General features: G+C 46.9%; 1 protein-coding gene across 2 annotated transcripts in view; it reads left to right on the top strand.

Moving 5' to 3' along the window:
* Nucleotides 1-26,489, top strand: part of Sobp (sine oculis binding protein homolog) — a 160,956-nt gene that overhangs the window by 118,792 nt on the left and 15,675 nt on the right. For both annotated transcript variants that reach the window (XM_027402243.2, XM_027402242.2), the window contains one exon: nt 21,760-23,689. In XM_027402243.2, the coding sequence (XP_027258044.1) occupies nt 21,760-23,685 (1,926 nt within the window). In that variant the 3' untranslated portion in view covers nt 23,686-23,689. The remainder of the gene's footprint in view (nt 1-21,759; nt 23,690-26,489) is intronic.

Raw genomic sequence — 26,489 nt, 5'->3', positions numbered from 1 at the left:
ACTTAGGCCAGCACCCATAATAGATACTTTTAACCTTTTCAAATTATATTTTCTTTATTTGTGTGTGTGTGCACATTGTGTGTGTGCTCGTGTAGGCATGTGAATGCCATGACATGTATGTAGGGGTCAGAGGACAACTTGTGGGAGTTGGTTCTCTCTTTTTAGCATGTCAGTTCCAGGAATTGAACTCAGATCATCTGGTTTGGTAGCAAGCATCTTTGCCCATTGAGCCATCTCAGCAGCCCACTGGAATCTAGAGCCAGGCAAACACTAGTGGTGCCCAGTGACTCGCTTTAGAAATGGGCACCTCACATGCTTAATATTGGTGTGGTGCTTAATACATAGTTTGTATTAAAAGAAATTATGTAAAAAAGAACAAATAGTGTGTAATTATGATATATATTAGGTAGAAAATCATTTTCATATGTCTACTGAGAACAAAATAGGTTTAAAGTAACAAATTCTTAGATGAGATGTACTGATATTATTTATAAATGCAATATTAACAAGTAATGTGGAATGTGAATGTAATGGGCATTCAGGTCCCCAAATGTGTCATTCCTTTGTCTTAATGATCAAAATAACTCTAAAACTTGTACATAACCACAATAAATCCAGTATCAGTGAAAAAAAAGAAAAGAAATGGGCACCTCTCTGGAGCATGTTCTCCAGGGTTTTCTACCTGAACCTTTGTGTGCAATCTTTGGGAATACAGATAGGGCAAATACTGTGTAACAGCACAAGTCACACAACCTGTGCTTTTGGTAAAGGAAAGTGTCAGAGAGAGGCTCCAAGGAAGAAGAATTCATGTGGACATGGAGAGGAGCAATAGTGGGTCTGTTGGATTTGGCATCAGGCTTAACCCACCCACCACTGCAATCCTTGGGAGTGCACATCACCCAGAAGGTCCTTCTCCCCCATATGGACACACACACACACACACACACACACACACACACACACACGAACTACTCTTCTAGTTGTTAAGACAAATACCTGACAAAGGCAATTTAAAGGAGGGCTTATTTTGACTCACAGTCGGAAGGTGCAATCGATGGTGGAGGGGAGGGTGTGGCAGCAGGAGGTGCCATGGTAAGAGGAGTGCGCCTAGGAACCCTCACCCTCTCATATCTTGGAGAAATAGGAAGTAGGAAGCAGATAGGAAATGCAGTCAGGCTGTGAATATCAAGGCCAGTCCCTAGCGTCCCACTTCTTCTAGGGATGTTCCATTTCCTCAAGCTTCCATAGCCTTCCCAAACCAAACCACCAGCTGGGGAACCCGTGAGGGATATTTCACACCTGAACCACAGCATCCCAGGCTTCTGCTGTGACACAGGGCTGCCTGTAGTCACTCCCTTGTGATGAGTGCCTACTCAGGAACCTGAAGCCAGGTGACCACTCCTCCCCACAGATCTCCCTGAGTGTGATAGTCTACACAGGTCTGCAGAGCTAGCCCCTCCTTCTTCTCCAGGAACTGTCTGGATTGTCTTCTGCAAGAGGAATCATTACTGGCTCCTGAAGTGGAGGATGCCCCTAGAGGAAACCGGCCCACAGAAATGGCAGAGAGTGTGTGGGCAGCGGGGCAGGGGGCAGGGACAGAAACAGCAGAGAGTCTGGGGGAGTGGGGCAGAGACATCAGTCTGAGATCCAAGTGCTTGTGTGTGGCTGCTCAGATGGTCTTAGCAGGTTCTGTAGGGTTACCATGTAATCTCCAGGGATCCACCTTTGAGTAGTCGAATCAGCACCCTGAAGAGCTGCAGAGCTCACTAGTGCTGTCTGACATGTCAGAGTGCTGAGAATATCCTAAGGCCCAAGTCTTCTTCCAAACACAATCTTCTGGCTGGTTCCAAATAGACCTAAAGCCATAGTGTCCCCTACCCCCAGCTCTTATTCTCTGTCTCTGTCTCTGTCTCTGTCTCTGTCTCTCTCTGTCTCTCTCTCTCTCTCTCTCTCTCTCACACACACACACACACATACATACACACACACACATACACACACACACACACACACACACACACAGAGGGCTGGAGAGAGAATTAATAAAAGCAATTTTGAATACTTGCCTTGAAAAGAATTAAACATTTGTCCCACTGGTAGTTTTTAAATGAATATGTTATTACCTAGGTTACCATTTGTAGAGTGTGATTTTAATACCTTGAGAAGACAGAACGAGTTCAGAATGCTGGTGAGAGCAGATGTCTGCTTGGCAGTGCTACATGGAGAATCCCAGAAGCTGGCCCCCTGGTTTGCTTTCCAGCCTGCCCAGCCTGTGCCATCAGCCTATAGGCTTTACTTCTGAAGGTCAAACAGCTCTGCCCCATGCTGCTGCCCACCTCCCTCGGTTCTAAGGACTGCAGAAGTGAGGCTGGGGTAATAACGGAGAACACCCATGAGGCCTTTGTTGAACCATCTGAGCCCTGGATGTTTATTGGCGGTTTCCCGGGTTGGGGAGGGGGGGGATCCTGGCAGAGTCCAAGAACAGTAATCTTCAGCAAAGAAAGGAAGAGGCCAGCAACAGCAACAGCAACAAAAACTTCCTGCAGATGTGGAACTTGAAGGAATCCAGAGAGAGCAAGCCTATTTTTAGCAGGAGTGAGAGTGCAAACCATGATAGACGCCACAGGCTGCTGTCACTAACATTTGGCTATAAGCAACATTTTCATATTTAAACATGACAGCCCAGCAAGTTGGGGAAGAAAAAAAAAAAGTGCTGTCTGCTTGCTGAATAAAAATGATCACCTTCCCTAGGCCCAGGGGAAGGGCCAGCTCCATGGGACGGCCAGCCAGCCAGAACTGGTTCACCTGTATGATCATGAATATTTATATGTCAACCATTGATGTCAGGATGCTGAAAGGTGCTAGTGGGGGTGCTGCTCTTTCCGGGTGGAGAAGCTGTGCCGTGTTACCTCTGTAGGAAACGCGTCCAGCGCACTCTGTTCAATTAAGCGTACATGTGTAGAAATACAACACTCAAATACACACGAATAAAAATATATTAAATTTGAAGAAGTTAAGCAATACCATCGGGAAAACCAGTGAACTTGAGGTGAACCCAAGAACATCAAAAAAGAGGATTCCAGAAACATGAGCTCTGGAGCAGTTTGCCAGACCTCAGAGGAGACATCTGCCTTCCATCCTCCGTGCCCTGCACAGGTGTCTCACTCGGGCTGCTGGCTGCAGGCCTGGCACACGCGTTCCCTTGAATATTTATGTAGCAAACATGCCTTCAAGTCCTGTTAGAAATTGACACTGGTGATGTGGCTTTGGAGTTGGGGGACACAATTTCTGAGGACAAGGCCTAAGTGAGGACTTGTTTGCACCTGCTCCCCTGCCCATTCTGAATGGAGTCTGCTTCTGCCCTGCTCTGGTAAACGATTATTAGTGTCTCTGCTGTCCAGCAGGAGTTCCGGGCTGAGTCGAAAGCAAAAGCAAGATGTGCAGGGTCCAGCCAAGAGCCTTTGGTCAGCATGGTTGCAATATGACTGACTGGGATTTTTTTTTTTTTTAATTTCCGGCCTGTGTTGACATTGCTACACAGGCCCTGGAACTCAGACTTTTCCAGCCAGCCAGCAGAGTAGAGAGAGATGAGGTTTGCTGAATCTTCCTCTTTTGAGAACAGAGCAAGAAATTAAAATGTCAACTTCCAAGTCACCAGCATCACCTGGGGCCATGTTATAAATGATGTGTCTTGAACCCAGCCATATTTAGGAGGTAGGGCTAGGGAATTGGAGGAATTAGACTACTGGAAGGATGCAAATGCATGTGGCATAGTCTTTGCCATTTTAAGCATATAGTCTGATGGCATCTGCAGTGTTGTGGGGTTATTTTTCATCAGTCTCTGTTGCCAAAATTTTGTTGTCACCCAAACAATCAGTAAGCAAAAACTCATTACCTCCTCAAACCTCCAGCCCCTGGTAACTGCTGTTCACTCTGGGGATTTTCTTGTCTCTTCGCGATATTTCATACACGTGAACTCATGTGTGCTCTTTTGTATCTGGCTTAGTTCACATAGTATGTTTTCAAAACTCAACTACATCATAGCATAAATGAGCACGTTGGCTCTTTTATGGCGGGTGATATTCACTGTATGGATATACCACATCTTATTTATTAACTACTGATGGACACTTGGGTTTCCACCTTTCAGCCATTCCAAACAGGGCTTATTGCACATTTCAAGCAGAGAGCAGGCTCTGCAGTTTAACAAGCCCTCTGGGTGACTGAAGTACACTCAGTTGTGAAAAGCCTTGGCCCAGAGCCCCTGGAGCTCTGCTGTATGCCTACTGTGGCTCCTCTGTCCCAGCTAGGATCAAGGCTGGGGCCACTTACATTTCATTGCTCCTGCTGGAAACAATAGCTACAATCTAGGAGGTTCTCTGAGTATTCTCAGGAGAAAGTGACTCAGATTAGAAAACACCTAATTTTTAGATCTTATTTAGATTTTATTTCAAGAGTGATACCTCAAAATATTTCATAGGGATAGCATAAAACATCAATTGTAGAATACATGATCATACTACATGATGGCAGGTGGATCTCTGTGAGTTTGAGGCCAGCCTGATCTACCTTACATAGTGGGGTCCAGGATAGCCAGGGCTACATAGGAAGACCCTGTCTCAAACAAAAGCAAACAAAGACTTCGTCCAATTATTTTTAAGCAGGCATTCTGACATAAGCTCTGACTCCAGCCAGGACACACTCTTGTCTAGAAAACCAGGACTACTTAGAACTGTAGAAAAAAAATGTATTTGCTAAAAGTTTTAAGCTTGACTAAATGGATGATTGTTGCCTTAAATGTCCAAGCCCATATACCTTGTTTTAATTCCCTTCTGCTCAGACTTATTAAATAACTTGCCTGGGGGAATGTCAAAGTCAAGATTAGAATCTTAAGTTCAAATACAAGTTGCCGAATAAATAAATTCATAGAGGATGCTGGAGGCTTAAAACATTGTCCCTTCAGGAGTATGTGAAGGACTCCTGAATATGCAATAATCCAAGAAGTAACTTTGTTTATTTACTTACTTAAAGACAGAGTCTTGCCGGGCAGTGGTGGCGCATGCCTTTAATCCCCGCACTTGGGAGGCAGAGGCAGGTGGATCTCTGTGAGCAAGAGCAAGTTCCAGGACAGCCTCCAAAGCCATAGAGAAACCCTGTCTCAAAAAACAAAAAACAAAAAACAAAACAAAACAGACAGAGTCTTGTGTTGCCCAGGCTAGCTGCAAATTCACTATGTAGCCCAGGCTGGCCTTGAACTTTTGATTTTCCACCTGCTAAGTGCGGGGGATCAGAACTTTGTGCATGCAACTGAGCTACACTGAAAGACAAAGACATGACTTGCTTAAAGGGGGCCTCCTGTATTGAGGAAGAGGATAGGAAGACTCAGTGACTGAACTCAGCCACAGATTCTCCCATAAGCTCAGCTGCTGTGACCCCTGAGATGCAGGGGCAGAGGATGTGGGGTGTGAAACTGAAACTGATGTGTGAGACAGTGTCCTGGACCATGCTGCTCTTGTGTCATGAGCATCTGAGGAAGCTCCTACCCCGGGATAAAAACCACGCTCTGCTCTGCTCTGTGTGTCTCTCTCTGTGTGTGTGTGTGTGTGTGTGTGTGTGTGTGTGTGTGTGTGTGTGTGTGTGTGTGTGTGTGTGTGTAGCGGTTGGTAGAGGTTGAGGTTGCAGGAAGACAGTGCTCATATCAGCAGTTTGTAGATGGGATCACAACTCAAATGCTCGTGAAGTAGTGAACTTCTCATTGGTAGACAGAGCTCCCTGTGCTGAATGAAGTTGGATGATTCCCTTCCTGGCGCCACATGAACGTCAAGGCATTGAGTCCCTAGGCTTCCAAAAATTGGTCAAGTGTTATTTGCTGGATGAAAAACCAGCAGAAAGGGAATTTGATAGCAGTCTGTCATGTTAGCCATTTAAATATATGCCACCTTAAGAAACAAAAACAAAACAAGGAAAACCACTAAGCATCAGTGGAGGAATTTCAGAAATATTTAATTAATGACTCATTGGAGATGTATTCACTGGTGCATTCCCCAAGAGAAGCACAACTCAAGTGGTTCCTGAAAAAAAGCCAGGCTGTCCCTGACCTGCTGCCATTTCCTTTTCTATGTCAAGAATTAAAAATCTCACAGCCAGCTGGGAGTAGTAGAGGCAGGCAGATCTTTGAGTTTGAAGGCCAGCCTGGTCTAACAAAGCAAGTTCAAGAGAAAACCCTGTCTCGAAAAAAAACAAACAAAACCACACAGCCCTCTCTGGGCTGGGGATGTAACTCAGTGATTAGATTTCTTGCCTAGCACTCAGGAAGCCCTGGATTTGATTCCTAGTTCCACATAAACCTAGCATGGTGATGCATGCCTGAAACCCCAGAACTCAGTAGGTGGAGACAGGAGGATGAGCTATTCTAGGCCACATAGTAAATTTGAGGCCAGCCTGGGATACATGAGACCCTGCCTGAGAAAAGGAAGAGAGGGAAGGAGGGAGGGAGGAAGGAAGGGAAGGAGGGAGGGAGGCAGGCAAGCCTGTCAAAATGGAGTCCTCCACACACAAAGCTTTTTGATGCCAACAAAGGGAGGAAGACCTAACTTGAGTGTGAGGTGTCACAAGGATACATGGTGACTGTGTGTTGTCCTTTATGTACAATACAGTCTACATCAGTGAGGTCTGAGGATTTAGGTGGCGGGTTGGTGGTCCTTAGACATCTGAAATTGTAAACACCAAGGAAGGAATTTATGTAACTCAAACCAAAGGGTGTCATAAGGGTAGGAGTAACAGATTAAAACCAAAGAAGCAGTAGTGACCATTTCCGGTAGACTTACTAAGCTTGTGGGTATTTTCTATGCAATCCTATTCTGTGTTTTCCAAGCCACTAGAAAATCTGAAGGACCAAAGCCTGAGATAGTCCACTAAGGAAACTAGGTCCTTTGGGAACGAGGAAAAGGGACAGCTAAGCTTTCTCCATTTTCCTTCGGTCTGTCTTAGATGTGGAAGGTTCAGTGGGCCACCCTCCTCTGAATGACACCCTCCCAGCTGGAGCTGTGTTCTTGTTCTTTTCTTCAAACTGGAAGTCATTGAAAAGACAGCTTGTTCTCCACGGGAAAAACCTGATGTGGGAGGGCAGTTTCTCCAAGTCCTGTAATGAGAAAGGCCTGACTCCCTGTTAGTCTGCCCCATAGAGTATTAGCAGAGGGGCAGCTCACACCAGTGCTGGCCACTGAGGGAAGAACATTGAGTCTGAGGGAAAAGCTGCCTGAGCCAAGGAGATGGGAGCCCTGCTTGCCGAGGGTGCCTACCTGTTGGGTGTAAAGGAAAGGCTCGGGTAGTGTTCATAAGGCCAGGGATTTTTTCTGGAGCATTCTTTCTACTCCAGGAATTGCCTTGTCTTTTCTGAAGTCAAGTCTATGTGGACAACTCTTCCATGGAGTAGAAGATACTCAGGTCTTGAGACCATACTCTGCAACTTCAGGAACCATGGTTCCCTGAACTAGACCTGTGGGTCCCAATCATTGTCTGGGTGGGGTACAGAGACCCAGACTCCCTTTAGAGACCAGAGCATGGGCAATAGTGAGGTATTTTGCATACACAAACCACTAACATGGAGAGATCAAACAATAGAAAGATTCACTGACATTTGTAGATTTTCAGTACATCCATGGTCACAAGGGTTAGCAGCTGGGAAGGTTCTTTTTCTATAGTGGGTGTATCACCCATATAATTTCTACATTAAATCCTTTCACATTAATAAAAATTATGTTTTGCTCTTTGAAACAGCCAGGTAGTATGGCTAGTCTGTGCCACTAGCTTTGTCTCAAAGGGGAATACAATTCTCAAATTGCAAGAAATCACATTGTTTTCTGGAGCTCTCCACCAGGGGCTGGGCTCAGATGCTGGTCAGATGATAACCTTGCCTGAACAGCAGGGCCTGTCATCGCTTGAGCAGTGGGTACTCACAGAGTTGGCTCTCCCTGTCCTTTGGCAGAGCCAGTGCTTGTTATTATGTTTTTCCCTAGACCCCTGTGTTGCAGGCCGTCTTCTGGACCCAACCTGCATTCATCTTTGAGCTGGGAGACAACAGCCCAGGAAGCAGAAACTCTGAGTCACAGAGAGAGGGTTGCCCAGGGAGCTGCTAGGCCATGGCCTGTGCTCAAATCTGACAGGGGTGATGAAAGGGAGGGAGGAAGGCTGTGTGGAAAATCTCATTGTTCACCCAGAAGGAAGTTGCCCGTGAGCACCCCAGAAGTCCTAGAGGCTGGGGGCACTCTGTGAAGCAGGGTTATCCCTTAATGAGCTTTTCTTGTGTGCTCCAGGGTTCTGAATTTTTATGCCACAGCCTCATCACAGTGTGAGGTAACATCCAAGAAAACCCTTTAATGCACCCTGCACATCCATTACCTAGCCCAGCCTCCGAAGAGGGTGGGTGACCCTGTGACCTTACAGGACATTAGAGAACTCTTACAATAAGATTAATTTGGATTCTTGCCAATTTAAAATGCCAGTGCTGTGCTGGGGAATGTGGGAGGGGTTCGAAGAAAATGGAGCAAGCTTCCTTCTTAAAGGTGGAGTAATTATTGCCCAGGATCGGGTTGAACAGAGGGTTAGTGTTACATTCACTGTGAGCAAGCACCAAAGCCGTGTCAAGCTAAGAACACAGTTGTCTGTGTCAGCATGACTCCCATTTACTGCGTGTCAAGCTGCGGGAAGTCCAGCTGATGTAAATAGATTAATATTTAAAAAGTGATACAGAAGAATGAGGCTCCAAACATGTAATGTTTAATTATTAAAAACCCGTAATGGAATTCCAATCCAAATTCATCTCTCATATCTCGATGGTGCTCAGCACAAAGCTCAGTCAGCTGGTATGCCTGTTCAGCGCACAGCTCACTGACTACCTCGAGGCTGAGACCAGGGTCTCTCAAAGTGTCCAGTGACACAGGTGTGGCCAGCCTAAGAAGTTTTGTGCTTTCTCATTAGAGAACTGTTGCAACACTTTTAAACTGATCAGCAAATAACTGCAGAGTGTTAACAGGGCATAGACTAGAATTGAAACTGTTCCAACTGGTAAGGCTTGGGAGTCTGGCTACCATCCAGGAGTCACGGGATCAGGGGACTACACACACCTTTGGATGCATCAGACCATGATATGTGTGTTTCAGGATGCTAGTGCTAGGTTGGATTTTCCTTGCTTGTCTGGGGATGGAGCTCAGTGGTGGAGCAATGGCCTAGCTTACACAAGGCTCTGGGTTTGAGTCTAGCACCATACACAGCAAGAATTTTACTGTATCCTGGGGTAGCTGGCCACCGAGTCCTCTCTTCAGAGCACAGTTCTTCTGGCTCCTTGATAGGGATGATTTTTCCCAGAGGCCTGGGCCAGAGGATGGCAACACAAGAGATAAAATGTTCAATGAGTCAGAATAGAATAAACCAAGTAGATGGGTCAAATTTATTTCAAAATCAGTGTGCCAGCAAGTCTAATGGAGCTGCTAGTTCTTTAATTTTATGTTCTTTATGCACCAAGCCAGACAAAGCAGGTCCTTTGTTATAAATAGGAAAACACTGATATGCCCTTTAGGTTGCCTGTGTGCTTCAGCAGTGTGTCAAGAACACCTTTCTTGTGAAATCCTCGTCTGTCATGTAGAAAGTGCCGTGGTGCCACCCAAAATGCTATGGGTGGCATCTTAGGGCTCAAAAGGTCATACCAAAGGTAACAGTATTCTCAACATCCTGTTGGGGGTGTGGGGTATATAAGGAAGACAGAGTTGAGTTTGTCATGACTGCAGAAGCTGAGACCACAGGGTGAAACATAATAAGGCCTCCACCTCCGTGAGCACAGGAAGCCTATCGCAGAAGGGGTGGGGCTCTGGGGCTGAGAAAAGTGGCACCAAGGCCTGAGTAACCTTGATTCCTGGCAGGACAGAGCCTGCTGACTTGTAGAAGAGCCAAATGTGGGAATCTCCTTCACCTTGTCATGCAGTTCAGTTACAGCTGACAGGGGTGGCCTGAGTCCTCACCATATGCAGCCTGATCCGCTGGGGCATAAAAGCCCACAACTGCAAAATGAAGCTTGATTTGAAGGATGATGGTGAGACTTGGGCTTTCTGACCCCACCAAGTACAGGCACTTGGGTCATTAAAGTGGAGTTTTTCTGCATGACCCTACTAGGAATAAATAAATAGATAAATAAATAAATAAATAAATAAATAAATAATGGCAGCATTCTAAATCTGAAGTTGGGGATACTCAAGTCTAATAATGTTTCCTTTCTTCAGAGCTTCTGGAGGGTTAAGCACAGGAGTGTGCTCTGAGAATCTCCAGATTGGTATAGGTCATGTAGCACGTGGCAGCTTGTGTGCCCGCCCGAGCAATCCTTGGTTGAGCAGAGCATGGGGGTAGGCAGTGATTCTCAGGAAGCACTCCAGGAAATGGAGTGAGGTGTGTGTGGTCAGGGAAATGCCAGGATTGAGCTAAGGATTAAATCAGAAAGTCAAGTCAAGTTAGACTGGACTCTTGATCTTGCTAAAAAGCGCCACACACTAAGGTAGGAATAGCTGTGGCCACTCATCCTCCTGGAGTCTGGCCTGTAATCCTGGCTTCAAAGATGGTACCAACATTAAATTGCTCTGTCTCTCTTAAGCAGAAACCCATGCTAACATCTTACATCCAATCCACTGTGACCAGGAAGGCCAGAGGCGCATAGCCATAGTGGGCACTCAGCCAGCAATGGGGTCTGTGCTGATGGAAAGGTCGTTAGCACCTTTTTCTTCTGTCTTCCTCCAATTCCTCCCCTCTTTTGTACACGCCAGTCTGTTCCAAAGTTCCAAAGGCTTACTTTGATGTGGCTCTCTCAGGTTCTTCCACCTTACCTCACTGTTTTAGATCATCCCTCCAACACTGTTCTGTGTATCCTTCCGGTGGCACAGGCTGTTTAGATTAGGCATCTCTGTCATGCTCATTTCTCTTTTGTACGGAAGCTGAGAATCCAGAGTGCATTATAGAATTCTCCTCTTCGGAGGAGGCCAACAGATAGATGATGCAGTTAATCTTCCAGGAGTTGTAAGGCAGGGCTTTCACCCAAATGCTGAGGATGTCACTGCTGCCAGCCTTCCTTTGCCTATCTCTAAAACAAGAGATGCTATCTGGCCGCCCGTCTCTTTACAGACTTCTGGTGAGAAGATCGTGATGGTGTCTCTTGAGCTCCTTGAAGTTATTAGAAGGGGCTGAGTATATAACAGTTGTGCTCAAATGCATACAAATGCTGTGTCTGTGTCCCACGTGGCTTGCTTTCGAATCTCTCGGCCACCCAGGACTTTGCCTGGATGAGCAGATTAGGTTGGGCTAACCTAGGATTTGCTAATGAGAGTGGAGTCCCGTGCAGGATGCTCAGTGGAGGATCTAGCATTTGTGGGTGTTTTCAACCTGGCAGCTGCATTGCAGGATGGCTAAATTCACAGAACAAAGGTGGAAGCAAACCAACAGTCCCTGAGCAGGAGAGATGCTGCTTTTCAGAGACAAAGGAGCCACCATGTGGAGCTGAGAAATCCACAGCAGTCCTGTCCAGCCCTCCCCACTCCCTAGGCAGTTGTTATCACACAGGGTTAATTAGCAAAAAGATGAAACAATAAATAGGAAACTCGGATGATTCCTTCTTCCCAGGTGTGTGAGCACAGCACACTGGGCGTTCTGAGTTTTCAGCACAGTGTACCAGACAGCATAAATGTCACATTTGTGTGTGACTGAGCAGAAGGGATTATGTTGGTGGATCTGGCCTGGGTGACTGGTGCTGGCCTGCAGCTGAGCCTAAGGCTAAAACATCCATAGTGAACATAAGACCACAGCCTGGTCTGGGAACCTCCTCATTATTTCAATTATGTAGCTGTCAAACTCTCCACAGCCATTGGGAACAGGGAGAACTGAGAGTCAAGTGTTCTGCTGATTTCGGTTTCTTGGTTGCGTTTTGTGGCATAGTTTTACTTTGAAGTATACATCACAGGAAAATCTATACCACTGGAGTTTTCTTTGTTTTTGTGGAACAGATTCAGTAGAAGAATGGTGAATAAATAGGAGTAGAAAGGAAACTTATATTTACAATAAAATTAAAAAGGCCTGATGTATATGGCACTTTATATTTTTTTAGAGGGCTTTCATTTACATTGTTTTGATCCTCACAGCAGACCCTGAATACAGAAATGGGGCTCAAGGGCACAGAGGAAGCATCCAAAGTTGGGCAGGACACTGATGGACAAGTGCAGCATGGGGTGTGGCAGGCCACGGTGGTGGGTACACACTGGCAAGATGACCCTGAGAAATTAAAAGTTCTCATCTAGCAGACGTAAGATGAGGGACTGAATGAAAGGCATCTTGGCATCCACCTGCTGCTCCTGTGGATGGCACAGACTCAGTTTCTAGCACCCACAGGGCAACTCACAACTGTTTATTCCAGGGGACTTGATGCCCTCTTCTGACCTCCAGGCATGTTGCATGCACAAGGTAAACATTCATGCAGGCAAGCACTCATACTCATAAAATAAAAACAGATCTCTCTTTAAAAAAAATACAGATATAAGATGAGAAGGAGAGACACAAAAACTATCCCAATGAGCCTGAAGAATTGGACTGATAAAGGCAGTGGGTATGAGTTGGGATGAATGGGAGAGTGGAGAGGCCCAGTGAAGGCCAGTTCTTCACCACACAGAGCCACAAACAGGAACAAATACATGGCTTCCAGTGTCTGTATCAACACAGACAAAGAAAGACCAATTTACTTGGCTTATGAGCATGAAAGAAAAACCTCAGAGATCCCACTGAGACAGAGGGGAGGCCTGATGTTAGGTGAACACTAACACAAATACGAGATATTATTCTCACCAACATGGCTCACAGGCAGGTAAGATTCAGGAGAATGCATCCTTGCCTGGCAGGCTACACCTGTATGTGGGAACACAGACAGGACCAGGAGAATGAAAGGAAGCGTTACAAGAGTAACTCGAAGGAAAAGCAGTTGTGGGGCGTTCAGTACAAAACATGAAGCAGACATTAGAAAATAAACTATCATGCTAGAATATTGCTCTCTCTGAAACACACTTGAGACTTCCTCTGATGTCTCGTGCATGTTTGAGAAGGCAGAGCAGTTGTGAGGGAGCCCCTTCCAAGACCACCATTCAGCCAGGCGTCGGTGGCGCACGCCTTTAATCCCAGCCCTCGGGAGGCAGAGGCAGGTGGATCTCTGTGAGTTCGAGACAAGCCTGGTCTACAAGAGCTAGTTCCAGAACAGCCTCCAAAGCCACAGAGAATCCCTGCTTGAAAAACAAACAAACAAACAAACAAACAAATAACAAAAAAAAAACCATGACCACCATTCTACTGGATGAATTCAGATGGAAAGGGAGGTACCAGCCATCTTGGGGATGCAGTGGCAGAAAGGTAGGTGGATGCTGGATCTGGCCAGCACAATCTCTAGAGCATAGGAAAGCAATTATTATTATTTTTAATTCCAAAGAAAGGTGAATTTGGTCCTACCATCAGAGGCTTAATGGAAGGTTTTTGTTTGTTTCTGTCTTTATAGCAGTGGTGGCATGGTAAATACATGCTCGAGTTACTAACAGGAGTCAGGAAGACCATGCCCACCGAAGGGAGGAGAGGTGTCTCAATGCATGTGTAGAGCAAAATCAAAACAAAACAAAAATTGCCCTTGAAATTGTGAGTCAGTGTGGGTTTTTTACTTTATTTTTGTTCATTCATTCATTGATTTGTTTATTTATTGATTGATTGTTTTTGAGGCAGGGTTCCTTTGTGTAGCTCTGGCTATCCTAGAACTACCTCTGTAGACCAGGTTGGCCTTGAACTCACAGAGATCCTCCTTCCTCTGCCTCCCGAGTGCTGGGATTAAAGGCATGTGCCACCACCTCCTGGTGTTGGTTGGTATAGGTTTAGAGGTACCCATATCTTAGGATCTGATATGTGTGTAATTAATCTTGGGGAAGCATAATTATCACTAGCATAATTTACTAGTATTACATCAAATTAGGGTTTTAATAAGAACTACAGGATAGATGTGACTTTTGTAGAATGTCCTGGAAAGATCTGAGGACACCAAAGACTAAAGTGGGACAACTGGCGAATCTACACATGGTCTGGCCTGTGCCATAGACACATGTGGGAGACTATTAAAGAGGGGAGAATAAGGCAGTGTGAGCCAAAGCATAGCCTGGTGCCTGGCAGATTCCAAGAAATCATGTAGTTGGTGAGTAACTAAGACACCAGGAACTAACTACCTGGGGCCATCAAGATACAGCCAGGCAATGTGCTGATGTAGAAGACAGAGAATGGTTTTCAGAGCATGCCCTTGCCCTCGGCTTCCTGCATATCTGTGTCCCTGTCCCATGCATTTAGGAAGTGCTTTCACTGCCATGGCAGAGGCCAGGTGGACGTCTCTGCATAGTAATTTGCTTCAGATATTGCTGATAACAATAGCACTTTTTTCAAAGAATGTGCTATTGGTGTATAATCCATTCTGATGTGGACTTAAAGCCCATCTGTTTTGAGATATGACTCCTGCCATTTTCTAACAGTGTCTGCATGCAGAAGACGTGAAGTAAGTTCCCTCCCATAGAGGCCAGTTCTCTCTCTCTCTCTCTCTCTCTCTCTCTCTCTCTCTCTCTCTCTCTCTCTCTCTCTCTGTGTGGTGTGTGTGTGTGTGTGTGTGTTGTGTGTGTGTGTGTCTTTGTTTTTTGTTTTGTTTTTGAGACAGGATTTCTCTGTGTAGCCCTGGCTGTCCTGGAACTCACTCTGTAGACCAGGTTGTCCTTGAACTCATAGATTCACCTGGGGCCAGTTCTATTCCCTTCCTTCCTCTCTTCCTCCCTCCCTCCCTCTCCCCCTCTTTTTTCCTGTGCTGAGGATAATATCAAGTTTGCACAGTTCAGGAACCCAGGGCCTGTGACTTCTAGACAAGGGCCGTACCACAGAGCTACAGTCCTAGCTCTTCCATGCTTCCCTTTAATATATCAGATTGGTGAACCCTCCCAGTATACATGGATGACCCGGGCATGGAGAGACCTCCTATAATTATGAACTGTCAAATACCCAAGCAGACGTGTAGAAGACAGGGAGAGAAAAGGAATCAGGCCCAAAGGTAACATTTGAAAAGAAACTTGAAATACCTATTTGGAATACAGGAAACGTTCATGTAAGCAAAGCTCTGACACTGGCTAGATACACATTTGAAAACAGTGACTTCAGGGAGTGGGTTAGAAAGCAGGTTCAAGTTTGGTGTTGAGAGAATAAAACATAAAGACGAGTTTTTAGTTAAAAGCTATTAGTTCAGCACTGACTGTTGGGGCGACCTTGTGGTTGGGTGGGCAGATACTGCAGAGAGACTGGTTCTCCTCACTGGTGGTGAGGAGTCAGCAGGCAGGTACTGGCTCTCCTTTGTGCACAGCCTGGGGCCATCTTGAGCATACCATGGTTCTTAAGTTTAAATAAACACAAGCATTCTCTTAAGTTTTAGTTTGCAGAAAAGATGACCCAATAAAACTAAAATCCTGCCCTTCCCATTCCCACAGGAGACCTCACTACGTGAGGAGGAATACAGTTGATGAGGGCCTTCCTTCTCCCTTCCACAGTGCCCAAGGCACAATGAGCTGTCAGTCAAGCTTCACTAGTGAATGTGTCAAGAGGATTATGTGATACACAAATTCTTCAGGGCAGGCGGGAGCTGTACCAGCTGGAGTTGTTAACAGCAGAGAACATGGCAGAGCTGCAAAGTGACAACAGGAGATGGGTGGGACTCTACCCCTCTGGTTCTGGGTAGTGTTTTAGTCATTGGCTGGTCTCCTTTGTCCTTGTGCAATCATCCCCTGTTGCTAGAGATGGCCTCATTTTACAGATGAGCATGTGAAGTCCCTGGTGAACGGGGACTTGAGGCTGGAGAAGGACATGAGATGGTCCTTCAGATGCTGTTAAGTCAGACTGTCACCCTCAGGTCTCCTTTGTGTCCTCCTTTGTGTATTACTGGGACACAGGGAGAGATGTCTGTCACCAGGTAGGCCATGTTTCTTCAGGTGGTTCCATGTTTGCTGTCTGGATGATTCCTGCTGTGAGAACAAGCAGATTGCTTATGACCTATGGGAAGCTGCCTTTTGAATCATTCTGTGGCTGTCAGAAAGGCCCTTTAGCTCCTGGGTACAGGGCAGGAATCTATCTTCTGCATTGGCTATGGAATCAGAGGCTTGGATCAGTCATGAACCACTAGCCAGAGCTCACCAGCATCCTGAAAACCAGGGACATTTCTACTCTGCTTTAGGAAGCTCATGGCTCCCTGTTGGCCCTCAAGAGGGACCAACGAGCATCCTTCTTAGAATAGAAAATCTCCATAGGAAAATGCCATATAAGAACACTTAGTTTGTGTTTTCAATGGCTTTCAGAAGGCCTGGCCCAGGTCCCTGGGGCAGATTCCTTCCCTGAGAGATGGAGGAGGGTGGAGGGGAGCAGAGAGGCAAACACCACCCCATCATCATGTTAGAAAGTCAACCTGCAGAACCTTTCTTGGTTTGACAATGACCTTCTTCTCCAATTGCTCTTCTGTAAGGGCCCCTCCCCTTTCCAGACCCCCCCCCCAGGTTTCTTTAAGGCCTTCTGTGTCTGTGGCCAACACATCTTTTTTGGTGGTTTGGCCACTCCTCCCCTACTTGTGGTGGCCTCTCCCACCTTCTGACTGAGCTGGGCAGGGTCAGTCTGGCTTAAAGGCAGCTAGACTGTAGCTCTGGTCCTTCCTTTGGAAGACAGTTTTGCCATGTAACGAGTCCAGCAGATCATCCATCAGCTTTGATTTTAATAAAACATGAATAGCACGGTTTATGGCTTCCACTGTTCAAACAGCAGTTGAGGCTAAGAGGAATTACTCATTTTAATGGTTCTGCACTCATTTCCAGGCTGCCATGCTGCTTTGTCAAGCTTTTCCTAAATTAGAGCCTGGCTATAGCGCAAAGGGTTCAGGTGGCACTGAATAGAGGCTCCTCGGGACAGTGAGCATCTGGTGCACAGCCCTGTCAGCTGCCTTTCTTGTCACTGCAAACAGCTCCTCTGTAACCTCTAGGACAAGATCTCCTGGGCGGCAGGGTAGGGCAGGTATCTGTGAGAAACACTGATTTGTCAAGACAGAAATATGTCTCATTTTCTTTCAAAGACACCTGGGTCATAAGAACACAATCATTCCCTTTTCACCCTGGCAGCCTGCAGATTAAAAGGACAGACTATAACAAGCCTAACTGGCACACAGTTGTTACTGTTATTAGTCCCATTTCACAGATGGAAAAATCAAGGCCGAGAAGCAGTGCCAACTCCTTCCTACATTTTGCCATCCCTCAGTCTATCTGTAGCATCAATGTTGTCCCAGGTACATGGAATTAGGGCCCTCCTGGAGGCAGTGTCAAGACCACAAGGAAGGTATGGGCACTCCAGGGAATGAGGGAACAAGCACCCAGTAGGGGCTATGAGGTGATGACCTACAGGTGGGACAAGACTTCAAAGCCTTTAAAAGCTTGAGCACCTGGCTGTGTCTCACCACCCTCCTGCACTTCAGTCTTGAATGAACTCATGGTTCTGCAAGCGGGCCTGGACTTTGAGATCAATGTTACATTTAACCTGCCAAGGCTCGGGGACTCACCTTCCTGTGACAAAATACAGTCTAGCTTGCAGAGCTACCAGTACAGAGCTGTGGTGACATCAGTTGGAAACCAGAAGCACCCGGAAGGTTGTGGGGGAGGTTACTTTTCAAGTTGTTGATGGCATTCAGGAGAAGCTAATTTGTTGTTACTGTTCCACTGCAGCAACCGTCCTTACAGAGAGAAGACAGATTTCAGCAAAAGAATTTAATTAAATATTGCCCGATGCCAGATTCCCACTCAGAAGCAGCGGTGGGTTCCATTAAAGGACGAACTTTACTCCCACAGCTGACAGCTGATTAATGTGTTAATTAGAAGCCCTGCCCCACCCCCAGTGGCCCAAAGCTTCTCTTAAGCCCAGAAGAATGTATATATTGTGCCATGTGGGTAACCTAATGGCTTATATATGGTGGCTCTGACCTTGGACATTTATGTGAAAAAGAAGGTTCGGTTGCCAACGTGAATAGCTTGCTTTCTTTCCATAGCTCTGAAGGGGTGCTGGTATCAGGAGCATAGGGAGGCTCTGCTGAGGCAGTGTCTTTGGAGCAGGGAGTGGTGTAGGTTACCACACATTTATTTCACAGGAAAGGAGGGAAGCCATCGGACCCCTGAGCTTGTAAGTGCTGCCCTGGCAGGCTGCCAGCAACGCCGACCATAGGAAATGTTCATTCTCTTGTGTAGAATTGGACCCATCTCAAGAACAGGAACTTGATCTTCTGGAGGACTCTGTGCTAGGCTCAAAGGGAACACACGTGTGCTTATCTCCTTTGTGATCTTTTTGTCTTCCTGGTGACCTGGAATGGATCTGTGAAGCATGCCAGCAGTCCTGCCCCATTGCTTGCATTTGCTCATTGATTGTGCGCTCCTATTATTGGCTGGTGTAGTAAGACAACAGCAGCTGAGACCACTCTGGGACCTGTCAGGGAGAGAGGTGGAACAAGAGAGGCCAGGTTCCAGCAGAAGCAAAGCTGGATGGAACCATGCAAATCACTACAGAGCTCTGGGAGTTGGGCTTATCATAAAATATCTGAAGGAATTTTGGTTCCTCTTGACATTGTGTGTGACAGGGATAAAAAGTCTCAAAAAATAAAATAATAATATGACAGAATTTAAGTCTGTCCACAAAGAAGGGGGGAATACACCCAACACCACACCCAACACCACTACAAAGCCATAGCTTATGAGATACTCACTGTGTGCTTTGCATATGCAAATGTTATTTATTAAGAAGAGATATTTTCATGTAACCACCATAGTTTAAATAATCAGCCAGGGCTCCCATGATGAAACCTTTGATTACAGAACTGTCACTAGCTGGATGTGGGATGAATAACGGTAGCCATTTGCACCATAAATCCATTGACCTCATCTTAAACGATGTGTCCTGTAAAGCAGACCTGATTCATTACTTCTTAAGTGACAGTTTCCCCCTCCTAATAATCATTTGCTTCATCAGAAAGATTGCTTTTCCATATTTTTTAGGCCTGTGTTCTGAACTGAAATGTAAGGCCTCATTATAGTCAGGCTTACAGCACCCCAAAATAACACAGTTGGGGTACACCACAATGGAGGCTCTTTCAAGAGAGTCAGAAAACAAGTGCTAGCACTAGACCTTTTGGGTGGTGGTGGTGGTGGTGCACATCTTTAATCCCAGCACTCGGGAAGCAGAGGCAGGAGGATCTCTGTGAGTTCGTGGGCAGCCTGGTCTACAAAGTGAGTTCCAGGACAGCCAGGTCTACACAAAGAAAACAAAAAATCCAAAAACAAAAGAAAGAAAGAAAGAAAGAAAGAAAGAAAGAAAGAAAGAAAGAAAGAAAGGGGGAAGGAGGGAGGGAGGGAGGAAGGGAGGGAGGGAGGAAGACATTAGGCCTTTAATTTGAAAAATTGGAGTTTTGCTTCTGATGTCTGTGATTACTTTTTTGTGGGAAGGGTGAAATGTGGTAGAGAATTCTCATTGAATAATTAGGATGGTCTATGAGCATCATTTATCAATGATTATTAAAAGTGAAGTGTGTGAAGGGAGAACTGTTAAGTTATATTTAGATTATTATGGTTTTTTTTCACCCCACTTGAAAATATTTATCTAGTTTGAGGAAACACAAATCCTCTGGAGGCAAAAAAAAAAAAAATCAATCTGGCAGTTTCAAAACCAATTAATGATTTCATAAAACTCTTCCCCATTATTGTTAAAGAGCAAGATCCTAAGGACAAATGCCAGGAGGACCTTAAAACACCATTAGTAAAGGAAAGGAGATGTGAGCATTGACATTATGTTGTAACCACTTTAATGGCGGTGGCAACGGTTTTGATAGCTATGTTGAAGGAATTCCCTTACCACCAAAGCCCACTCAGGAGTGTTCTAGTCTCGGATTTTTGGAAGAAGTATTTTGAAACGACAAACAAAAATGAATGTGTGCCAAAGCATGCATTCTATTCAATCTCACACTGTCAAGTTTATCAACCAACAACATCACTGGAAAGAAAAATACCAAACCCCGAGAAGGGAAAGAGCGGCTTCACACACTCAGAGCCACATCTGCATCCGCAGCCACGAGCTAGCATGTCACCACTGTTTACAAGCAAAGGAAGCTGAGACTTAAGTGAGATTTGTAATCAAGTGCCCAGCATATGTTGTTTGTGCATTGTTTATGTGACCAATCATTATTAAAATTTATCATCTTTTAATTATATCAGTTCATGATCATTAGAAACACATACACACATGTGTGCACAGCAATAGAACAAACACACTTCAAAACTGAGGACCCATTTAGAACAATACTGGAACCATTGCTCCATTACAGGAAGACGAGTTCCATAAACTCACAATGGTGCTGAATTTTGCAGTTCCTTCTCTGATGCTTTGTGGTTTGAATGCTATGGAAACGGTAAAGAAAGAAAGATGAAAGAGAAAAAAGATTGTGTGTATAAAATTCTGTCAAGAAAAGTGAGGCACAAGAGGAACTATTGAAAGTTTTGACATCTGTTTATCTGTTTATAGCGATGGCAAGATCACTCATATTAATTCTTGTTTAAAATGCCATATGAAGGGAAGGCATTTGTGCAAACAAGAGTCATATTTGAATTGGAGATCATGTCTTCACCATCTGTGAGAGCTGATGGTGTTGCAAAATTAATGTGTTAATGAAATCACAATAATTTCTCCAAAGTAACGGTCTCTGAAGCCGAGAGTGACTATTTTTTGAACTTTGGTGTCTAGTGATTTCCAATTGGGAAAGGCTCTGAGTCTTTAATTAGCTCGGCAGCCCAGCTTTGAAATAAATTTGGTGATATCTTTCTTTTGCCAGGAGTAGATCTGAAGGGGGTGGGGTGGAAGCCATAACAACTTTTGGGAAATGTTCTCTGGTGTTTGAAAAGTTGTTAAATACAACTGCCTGCCAAGAAATGTCACCAAAAATTCTGACTGCTGAGAAAGAGTGGGCAAACAGCTCAAAAAATAATTCTAGCTTGCTGCAACATCACAGGTTGGGAGAGCTAAACCTCACACAGACTTCGTGGCTAAGTCCAAGTTGCTCCTTGGAAGCCATTCAGAAGGCTGCTCAGTGCTTTATGCTATTGGTTAACACAGCACACCCTTCCCAAGCACGTTACCGGATGCAGTGGATAGCACAGAGCGACTGGGTAGATAAGGGGAATTTTAAGAGGTTATGTTGCATGGCCATTGAACTCTCTGGGGATTCATTTCTTCCACCGTTGTTTAGACGTGTGTTTGCAGCAAGCCTGTTAAGTAAGTGAAACCATGAAGGCATGTATACTGAGTAAGTGTACTGGGCAAGTGTACTGGAAAGGTGCACTCCATTTTGTCAGAGCCATCTTCAAGTCATTTTTACACTGTTAATACTGTTTTTTGAAAGAAAAAAAGGGAGATTGTGGTTGTTGCCATTTTGAAGAGCCTATATATAAGGCAAATTCATCATTGCACGAACATTTCAGAAATTTACCTTTAAATAGGAAACCCTTCAATTATTTGTCAAATTATGATAAAGTTTGAAGAGCCTTTATGTGAAACATGAATGCCATCTGCCCGAGAAAGCTTATCTTACCTGTTGTGGTTTTTATTGCTGTGTTGTAGGTGTGTGACTGGTGTAAACACATAAGGCATACAAAAGAATACCTGGATTTTGGGGACGGGGAAAGAAGGCTTCAGTTCTGCAGTGCAAAATGTCTCAATCAATACAAAATGGACATTTTCTACAAAGAGACACAGGCCAGTCTTCCAGCTGGGCTGTGCAGCACATTACACTCTCACATGGAAAGTAAAGCAGAAGGCACCGGGGTGCAGCTGCTCACTCCAGACTCTTGGAATATCCCGCTAACAGATGCTCGGAGGAAGGCCCCCTCCCCGGTGGCTGCAGCTGGCCAAAGCCAAGGCCCAGGCCCATCCTCGTCCACCACCGTCTCTCCATCTGACACTGCCAACTGCTCTGTCACTAAAATCCCCACGCCAGTGCCCAAGTCCCTCCCCATCAGCGAGACTCCAAGCATCCCTCCTGTCTCAGTCCAGCCACCTGCTAGCATCGGACCTCCGCTGGGCGTCCCGCCTCGCAGCCCTCCCATGGTGATGACCAACCGCGGCCCAGTGCCGCTGCCCATCTTCATGGAGCAGCAGATCATACAGCAGATCCGGCCGCCCTTCATCCGCGGGCCTCCGCACCATGCCTCCAACCCCAACAGCCCCCTGTCCAATCCCATGCTGCCGGGCATTGGGCCTCCGCCCGGTGGCCCCAGGAACCTGGGCCCCACTTCCAGCCCCATGCACCGGCCCATGCTATCGCCCCACATCCACCCCCCAAGTACCCCTACCATGCCTGGAAACCCCCCGGGGCTGCTGCCCCCACCGCCCCCGGGCGCGCCCTTGCCCAGCCTTCCCTTCCCTCCGGTAAGCATGATGCCAAACGGCCCGATGCCGGTGCCCCAGATGATGAACTTTGGGCTGCCGTCGCTCGCCCCGCTGGTGCCGCCCCCCACGCTGCTCGTGCCGTACCCAGTGATCGTGCCCCTGCCGGTGCCCATCCCTATCCCTATCCCTATTCCCCACGTCAACGATTCCAAGCCCCCCAACGGATTCTCCAGCAACGGGGAGAGCTTCGTTCCGAGTGCCCCGGGCGACTCGGCGGCGGCAGGAGGCAAGTCGGGCGGACGCTCCCTGTCTCCACGGGACTCCAAGCAGGGCTCGTCCAAGTCGGCCGACTCGCCGCCTGGAGGTTCCGGCCAGGCTCTGAGCCTGGCGCCCGCCGAGCGCGGCCGTGGGGAGGTGGTGGACCTGACCCGGCGCGCCAGCAGCCCAGCGGGCGCGGGAGGCCAACCTGGCTTCGCCGGTGTGCTGCATGGCCCGCAGGACGGCGTCATCGACCTGACAGTGGGCCACCGCGCCCGGCTGCACAACGTGATCCACCGTGCGCTGCATGCGCACGTCAAGGCGGAACGCGAGCCGGGCGCCGCGGAGCGCAGGACCTGCGGCGGCTGCAGGGACGGCCACTGCAGCCCGCCTGCCGCCGGCGACCCCGGCCCGGGCGCCCCCGCGGGTCCCGAGGCTGCCGCCGCCTGCAACGTCATCGTGAACGGCACCCGCGGCGCCCCGGCCGAGGCCAAGGGCGCAGAACCGCCGCCCGAGCAGCCCCCGCCCCCCTTGCCACCCAAAAAGCTGCTGTCCTCGGAAGAGCCCGTGGTGAATGAGCTGGAGTCTGTCAAGGAGAACAACTGCGCTTCCAACTGCCACCTAGACGGGGAGGCGACCAAAAAGCTGATGGGGGAGGAGGCCCTGGCGGGGGGCGACAAGTCGGACCCGAACCTCAATAACCCCGCGGACGAGGACCACGCCTATGCTCTGCGGATGCTGCCCAAGACCGGCTGCGTGATCCAGCCTGTGCCAAAACCCACAGAAAAGGCTGCCATGGCGCCGTGCGTCATCTCCTCGCCCATGCTCAGCGCCGGCCCCGAGGACCTGGAACCGCCGCTCAAAAGGAGGTGCCTCCGAATTAGAAACCAGAATAAGTAAAAAGGTTTGTATGTCAACCTGGGAGCTCCTCCAAGAGCCGGTACCCATCGCCTTGCTTCTCAGAAGGCAGGGGGTGGGGCGAGATGTAGCCATCACCATCCTGTCCCTTCCCTCTTTCACAGTGCACTTTGTGTGGCCAGGTACCATCGACTTGATCCTACACCCATGACACCTGGCAGGGTTACCAGTTTACATCGTTACCAGTTTACAGCCAAGGGGCAGCTAAGTGATCACTGAAGCCCTTGAGCCCAAGTTGAAAACACTTTTCTTAAACGTTTGTTTGTTTTCTTATTATTATTGGGTTTATACCAAATTTACCCCCACTGAAATGCGAGGGGAGGGGAGGTTGGAAGGAAAGATTACTTGGGGAATCTTAATGTTGAGCCCTGAGGCTGCAGGGCAGTATTGAAATGTCAAACCCAGGTGGAGCTGGTGGCCTGCTTGGCCACTCTTACCCTAGCTTGTCAAGATGACCTTAGGACCCCATCTGTGGACTAAAATTAAAAAATAGCCTCCTCCCAACCTGCCATGTCCCTCTTTGGGACTCACTAGCTGAGCTGGTGATTTTCACGCCTGCATACAGACCTTGATGAAGTGGGAGGGCTTATCTCTGACCATGTGTGCGATCGATTATCCTAAGCCACTGAGGGCGAGTCCCAGACCTCTGTGAGACCGTGGGGACCTCATGTGAGCCACTGTAATGACTCCTCCTACCAATCCTAGTGACGAAGGTGTCTTGTTAGGGTTCCTATTGCTGTGAAGAAACAACATGACCATGACAACTCATATAAAGGAAAAATATTTAATTGTTAGCTTACATTCCCAGAGGTTTAGTCTGTTATCATCATGGTTCAACATGGTGGCGTGCAGGCAGACATGGTGCTGGAGAAGGAGCCATGTCCTACATCTTGACTTGTAGGCAGCAGGAAGTGAACTAAGCAAAGATTGAGCAAAAGAGACCTCAAAGCCCACCCCCACAGTGACACACTTCCTCCAACAAGACCACACCCACTCCAACAAAGCCACACCTCCCAATAGTGCCACTCCCTTTGGGGGCCATTTTCTTCCAAACCACCAGTAGGCATTGGAAGCACGCTGCCAAGAAGGAAGCTTTGGTTTAAGGCTTTTTGCTCAGTCAGAGCTGGTCAGTGGGGAGACACATTCTTGATTTCAGGCCTCTCCACCCAAACTCAGAATCTGAGCTCTCCCATCTACCCAAGCAGGCAATAAGCCAAAACTTCAGTTGTATATTAACCATTTATGGAAAGGAAAATAGAAATGGGCACTTCCCCAGCTCTTAACTTATCACTGCTCCCCCTGGGGTCTGGGGACACACAGAAGAATGTTCTACTGGGCTGTCTCAAAGCAGGTACAGTCCTGCAGTGAGGGTTATAACCCAGGCAGGAAGCGGGCCTGGGGTAGGGAAAGCAAGAAGAATGTTCTCTATACTTGTGTGTGCAGGCGTTTCTGTTTTTCCACTAATATTTCTTTGTAGCTAGATTATCTTCAGTCTCTTGGTGGAGAAACAGAGATGCTAGAACAATTATCTTCGGTCTCCTAGTGGAGAAACAGGATTGGGGAACTTGACCAAGATCACCTAACCGGTGAGAACAGTTGTGATTCAAACCCAAGTCGTGAACTCCAAAGGTGAATGTCCTTTGAAGCATGGTAGGAGAACCAGCTACTGAGTTCTTCTGTGTTTATAAAAATTCTCTTATTGCCTTGGAGCTCAGTTCATGAAACACAAGCCTCTACTTACCAGCTTTTCTGGCTTTGCATTCTTGTTTTATCTAGCCATAGACACAGTCTTATCTTCATAGTGGGGACGTGGGCACCTCACTTACAGCCAGAGGCTTGAGTAGAAGCCCTAAACCAGAACAGAAGGCTTAGTGCCTAGTGCAAACATCTTTTCTCAGCCACCATGGTTTGAGGTCTCCTTTTCTACTGGTGGTTTTGCCAGTAGGAGCTGAACACCAGAAATAAGGTCTCAATTCCTTCCTGATTAGCTCTATTAGCTCTACAGTTTCTGCAGTCTGAAGACAGGTGGCATGAGCTTTCCCACAGGCACCTCAACTGAAAATGGCCCAAATAATTTAATCTGTTTGACAACAACACTCTGAGTGATGGATTGATGTGTGACAAGACAAACAAGAAAGCACTGGGACATGTCATTTACACACGCACGCGAGCACACACACACACACACACACACACACACACACACACACACACACACTTCAAGGTATTAAAGGAAGAATGGAAAGTGAAAGAAGTCACTGCCATTACTATGGTAAGAAGTGACCAGAACAGGAACAGGGACACTGCCCTGTGTCCAGTTAGATAAAGACCAAAAGATTATTAAAAGCCTAAGCTGTAAGAATGACTGGGTGATCTATGTTTCTGAATGTGTAATCAGGTGAGGGTCTTGTTTGTAGATCAGCATCACTAGTAAAATGTTAATGTGGCCTTAGCCAATTCTAGAAGATGGTGTGACCATATTGTTCCAAACTCTTGTGATGGGAGAATCCTTTTTATGATGGGTCCCCCCCAAGAAATTACAGCTGTTTTTAAAAGTCAGAAATAGGTTTTTGTGGGCTGCAGAGGGGAGGCAAAGCAAGAGATGTAAGGAGGAGGACCATGTCTTCAGTAAGTCAACACCCCTCCCAGGATGTCACTTCCCAGCCAGCTTCCACCTGCTATAATCCCCCCACACTCTGGACCTTCTGATCCTGGGCACAGGCAGTGCTGGTTTTGCTCTAAGCTCAGGAACTCAGCTTGTTCACATGATTGGGGAAATTCAAAAT

Source organism: Cricetulus griseus, chromosome 2 (genome assembly GCF_003668045.3).
Source record: "Cricetulus griseus strain 17A/GY chromosome 2, alternate assembly CriGri-PICRH-1.0, whole genome shotgun sequence".
In the NCBI taxonomy this organism is placed as follows: domain Eukaryota; kingdom Metazoa; phylum Chordata; class Mammalia; order Rodentia; family Cricetidae; genus Cricetulus; species Cricetulus griseus.
The sequence above is the reverse complement of the archived record's forward strand: the minus strand, read 5'-3'. Positions and strand labels throughout refer to the sequence as shown.